The 6,000-nt window shown below is 28.1% G+C and overlaps 1 protein-coding gene across 1 annotated transcript in view; it reads right to left on the bottom strand.

Moving 5' to 3' along the window:
- Window positions 1–363: 363 nt before the first annotated feature.
- EndoB (SH3 domain containing GRB2 like, endophilin-B) overlaps window positions 364–6,000 on the bottom strand; it is a 61,334-nt gene continuing 55,697 nt past the window's right edge. The window contains exons 7-8 of the mRNA XM_075357332.1: window positions 5,178–5,349; window positions 364–630 (exon numbers count right to left, since the gene is read on the bottom strand). Coding sequence (XP_075213447.1) covers window positions 526–630; window positions 5,178–5,349 — 277 coding nt within the window. The 3' untranslated portion in view covers window positions 364–525. The remainder of the gene's footprint in view (window positions 631–5,177; window positions 5,350–6,000) is intronic.

The raw sequence follows: 6,000 nt of genomic DNA, 5'->3' as shown, positions 1-6,000 counted from the left end.
TTAATTAACAAGGGCTTTACAAAATTTAATTAATCTTGTAGCTGAAAATCTACATTATTTCACAACAGACATTATAATTATTTTGAAAATGATTTTCTTCATTAAAAACTTGATATTAAAATTGTTTAATTCTAACTTAAAAAATGAAAGTAAATGCAATAATTTGACCACATGCCATAAATTGCTGGAAGACTTATTTATTTATAAATAAATAAATATATATATATGTCATGATCATTATACATATTAATAAAAATATCTACCCAGAGCTATTAAATAAACTATATATATATATATATATATATATATATAGTATATATTATTGTATTAATATATAATATTAATACAGAAATATTTAACACTAATTATTATGCATACAGTATTATGATACATAAAGTTTGATACATCAAGATTTTACTAAATAATTAACATAATAACAATAATAATATAAGAATAAATGTATGTATAACGGTGTTTATACATTTGAATAACAATAATGGCATTATTATTAATATCATTGTTTTATTAATTGAGGAGTTCAACAAATACACCAGGAAATTTCCCTCGTTGATTTCCTCGTTCACCCATCAAATAGTCTTCACAATCTGGTATTTTACGAACTACGATAACCTATAAATAAACAAACATAAAAACAGATTTAAAACAATAAAATTTTATAAAGTGCCCTTTCAATTAAGTAAAATATAGCAAAAAAATTTCAAGTCTGATCGTTTCACAATATATAAGGCTTTCATTAAAGCAGAATTCTTTCTAATACAGAAGCGGAAAGCCTTTTTACTAAGGTTTATTTTCATAATCCAAAAGTGAAAGAAAATTTTTCATTTTTTGACCTCAATCTTATAGTTTTGATTATCCAGGTTTTTAAGACAGGCAGATGTTTTGGCAACAATTTTATAATTTTGCATAAATCTCACTTAATTATGTTGAAACCCCAGACTGTGCTTAAAAATGTTTACCCCTTCGTGTTTTTAATCAACTGCAACCATATGCGGCACCCTTTTTTGAACAGTTTTTGCATATGTGATTATTCATATTAAATAAGATGTACTCATTCATTTGTGAAGCATATTTGTCTTAGCAATCTCATGCACTTCCAAGCTTCTGTCCATCATAGCTTTTTTTCAATATTCTCTGCAGTTGTAACTTCAAGAGGCCATCTAGAACATTTTTTTTTTTGTTTAATCTCTGGGGCCACTGCAGGTACTGCTTTAGAGGATGAGATGATTTGTAGTGTGTGTGAAAATGCCATGCCTGACTGGGATTCAAATCTGGGTTCTCCGGATGAAAGACCGAGATGCTTCCACTCACGCCACAGAAGCCGGCAATAGAACATTTAGCATCATTTGTATTTCACATGACTGCTCTGAAATTAACCAAACCGATTGTAAATTGTTCTAATTAATGAAACTGACTCACCATAATATTTACCCATCTTGGTTTTAATTTTATTAACAGTTTTACCTTTAAAAGTACACCGCATGAAATTTTTGACCACCACATGAAATTCTCTTTTTTCACAAATCACAATACTTGTTTGACTCCAACTACTGCAAAAGAATTGTAAACATAACTGACTGAAACTTGGTGTATGTTCTTAATGAAAATGCAGTAAACTAAAGAATGATTCTAACAATGTACTATGAGTGTCATTTCTTGACTTTGCAACAGATTTATCAAACACCATCATTATGTTATGTTGGTGGGAAAAATTTTTTTCCCAGACTTGGTGAAAACAGTTTGACAATGTTGCATTAAATTTTATTTCCTAATAACACAGAAATCAAATATATTTGACTTAGTACAGTTTTTGATTTCCAGCCTTTTAATCTTACACTGAACTTCTTTCAGCACCATAAGCAGTTTCACTATCATAATTTACATTGTACCTATTAGTCATTTCAATAACAATAATAAAAATGTCATGTATTTTATTATTGGTATGATGTTTTAAGTCACTCTGTCAAAATTATGACTATGAATCAGTGTGTGTAAATATACAATTTTCATTAAATAAATTTTTATCTAATTTAACTGCATAAAACTATAATAGAACATCCAGAAGAACTTTCATAATAAAATAAAAAACTCATCAAAATTATTCCTCTTGATGAAAGCAAGGTACAAACATAGATTAAAAGAAAAAACTTTAACCACTCTTTTTTTAAGTCGGCAAACAAATGCAAAATTTATTTCACTGCCTGGATTAATTTCAAGCTTTAACTTCTGAAGTGAAGCTTCTTAACGCAGGCTTCAGGATAGGGTGTCAACTGAGAAAAAACGAGTGTCACGCTAGCTATATATCAATACTAACTGCATATTGATTGATATTAACACGCGTGTTTGGTAAGTAATCTCTCTCTCGCTCACTCTTATACATAGCTTATGCATATACATGCGTACTCTCTTTTTTATATGTGTTTTTCATTGTTAGTTCATATTTCTTATTAATAAAAAATTTCATAATTTGTGTACGAGTATATTGAGTATACATTATTTTGCACCATTAATAATTAAGCTTGCTTCTGTAGTGTGTTCATGTGCTGACACACTTGTTTTAATAATACATTAGTCTGCTAAGGGATAAAAAATACTTTTATTTATCTAACATAAATCATTATACCTAGTAGTTTGGTGAACAGCATACTTCACTTATTTTATACTCAATTTAACATATTAAAGAACAAAATTAAATTATATTGAAAATTAATAAATTTGAAAAAGTTCTATTGACTGTGAAACTTTTAGTTAAATTGAGAATTTTACTCGATAGGAAAAAGTAAGAACTGTCATCAGACATCAATTATTGATGATATAACTACAATATATATATATATATATATAATAAATTCACTACAAATTAATATTTTCAAAGTAGTATATATAAAAAAAGAACCAGTCAGGCAGTGGTCTTAGAATGTATGGGCTTTCATTTGGCACTCTTTCCAATAGCAACACTGGCTGCAGATTTGAAATGTAGAATCTTATGAAAATCAGAAAATGTTTTTATCCAGAACTACATCACAAACAAAAGCAGACAAAGTCCCAAAAGTTTGAGACTAAATGGTATTTTGTTTCTTTCTTTTTGTTAATTATTTAATATTACTATCTACAAATAAACCCAAATAACAGCATTACAAAATTATATTTACTCTTTATTGATAAAAATCATGTTTCACTTTCTAAATACAGAGAATAAAGGTTCGAGAAGATCTTATCAAGACATTTCAGATGACAAAGTTTTGACAGTAGTTATTTAGGCTGTTAGGAAACCAGTTTAGAAAGCAACCATGCAGTACCATACATTTGACACATGTTATAGCTTGTTCAATTTAATATGGTTAGGACTGTGTCAAGTTCATAACTTGTGCACTGATAAATAAATATTTTAAGTATCTTAAAAGATGAACCGTGATTATATTTTATAAAAACATAATTAAATGTCATAGATGTCATCCTTGAAGACGGTTGGGTGAATCACTTCAGTAACTTGTGGTGTGAGGATCAGAATATAAAACGACTGACAAAACTTATTAGGCAGTGGGTATTGATCATATCACTGTGGTTGTTGACACAACAAAGAATAGGAAGGCTTGTGGTTTTGTCAAGATCAACAAAGAGTTGTTTACATATGGCGGATTGCTTTTGAAACACATTGTTACACCTCCTAAATTTGTGTTGGATGCAAAGTACAATCCTACAGGTGTGATTGCTGGCTTTAGTTCAACTCATACTTAAGAAAGGCAATAGGAATGAATATCAAATTATAGAAGAATTTCTTTGTTTAATGTTAGTTACAAAATATAGTAAAAAATAATTACTTGTAGATTAACAGGAATATTGCAGGCAAAATTACTTGAGGAACTAAGTGGATTTTGCAAGGCCAGTCATGTTTGGACAATCTTTTTGCAATGCAGACAATTGAGAGAATTTTTGTTAAGAGATTTGCTCTGGCCTTTGTAGAGCTATATATTTGATATAGAAAATTAATCTGGATAAAAATTAATTTTCTATATCAAATATATAGTTATGGTGTTTCAGTACACTTGATTACTAATTAAACGCTTATATAATGGCACTATCATTAGAATGCCAGTGAGAATAAGATTTTATATACTAATTTAGGTTTAAAACAAGGGTTTTCATTATCACCAGTTTTGTCTAATTTATATTTGGAAAACTTAATTATTATATGGAAATGACAAATATCACTTGGTATACATTTTGCTGACAACTATTATTTACATAATTTATTATTTGATGTAATGTTCATTTTAAGTGACAGTGAAGATAAATTGCAGTATAGTATTTTTAAATTACAAGTTGGCTGGTGATTACAATTGTGAAATATCTATTGGGAAGACTAAAATTATGGAATTCAAAGGAGCAGAACCTAAGATTGAAGACTATACTTAACACCTCTGCCCTTAAACAGATAAATTCTATTCTAAACTATTTGGGTTGCATTATCTCCTTTGTTATAATGAAGAGATTTGCAATAAGTATGTGAGATTATGAACAAAAATTTAAGGAAAGATGCTGTATAAGAACTAATTTAAAATTGTACAACACCATTATATGGCAATACTATATACCGTTATATGGCATCTACTCCCATTATATGGCAATGAGGCTAAGGTTTTAAGGAGAAATGAATTAAGCTCAACACAGGCCAGCAAAATGAATCTCTTAAAGTATCTTAAAGGTGTAACAAAAAGGGATAGAATACCCAATGAGACTTTAGTACAGACCTTAATATTATTTCCATAATTTATATAATAATAAATAATGGAGAGCAATGGAAGGAACATGTAGGATTGAAGAATTCGCTAACAGACTATTAACTAAGCTTCTTTAAGAAAAAGGAAAAGAGAATGACAGAGGAAACAGTGGACTACTAGAACATGTCTATGACCTATAACATATTACTGAAATGATGATGATGCTAATGACAAATAATAAATGTATATTGACGTTACTTATTTAACATATTAGATCAATCAGCATAATGAAATATTTCCCTTATGACAATTCTATATCTTTTGAATAAACAATAATGTATCGTCACAATTCACTAAAATTGATATGTAACGATCAGATACACATGGCTTTATTTATACTAAAACTAAACAAAGTATTTTTATTAAAATCAAATTTACCTCATCTGTCATAAGGCTGAGTTCTGTAACATCTTTGGCATCATAATCGCACAATACTCGAGCTCGCTGACCAGATGTCGGTTTATCAGATGCAGCTGCTACTGATGAATTTGATGAGGGGTGGTGATTACTAGCATTAAAGGACACTCCTCCAGGCATTGCCATTGATAAACTAAACCAAGCATAACCAACCAAATAACTAACTAAATAAAAAATGAGTAATTTGAAAAAAAATTAAATTGTGAAACAAAGATGGTATGCAAAAAAAAGGAAGCTACTGATAAATTATATCCCTTTTTACTGATGAGAGCTAGATGCAAAATTATAAAATCAAAATATATAACACAAAAAAAATGTTGCTAAAAAATAAGAAAAGTTAATAATTTTACTACCGGATACAAAATCAATTGGTATATTTTTATACCATTAAAAGAATATTACATATAGAAATTTAAATAAAGAAAAAAATTAATTCAGATCATAAAAAAGAAACAACTGTAAATTAATATTCTAATATTATTAATTCATACAGCCTTGAATTCTAGAATTCTTTGTTCCTAAAAACTCATGTATAAGATACGCAAAATTTAAAAAAACTTGTAACCTTGGATTGGTTAGTAAAATCGTCGAATTATTATTGTTAGTTAAAAGTTATACAGCTGTTTTTAAACATATTTCTTAAAAATATGAAAATTTACAAATACAATGTGAATCCACCTGGATATCTAAATTTAAAAAAAAGAATAAAAATATTTTGTGGTCATAAATTAAAAAAAATTTAAATGTACAAGTACCTACAGACTGCACGAGAAAAACTGAAAAA

This window comes from Lycorma delicatula, chromosome 2 (genome assembly GCF_047948215.1).
Source record: "Lycorma delicatula isolate Av1 chromosome 2, ASM4794821v1, whole genome shotgun sequence".
Taxonomy (NCBI): Eukaryota; Metazoa; Arthropoda; class Insecta; order Hemiptera; family Fulgoridae; genus Lycorma; species Lycorma delicatula.
Note: the sequence above shows the minus strand (reverse complement) of the source record. Positions and strands in the feature narration are given on the sequence as shown.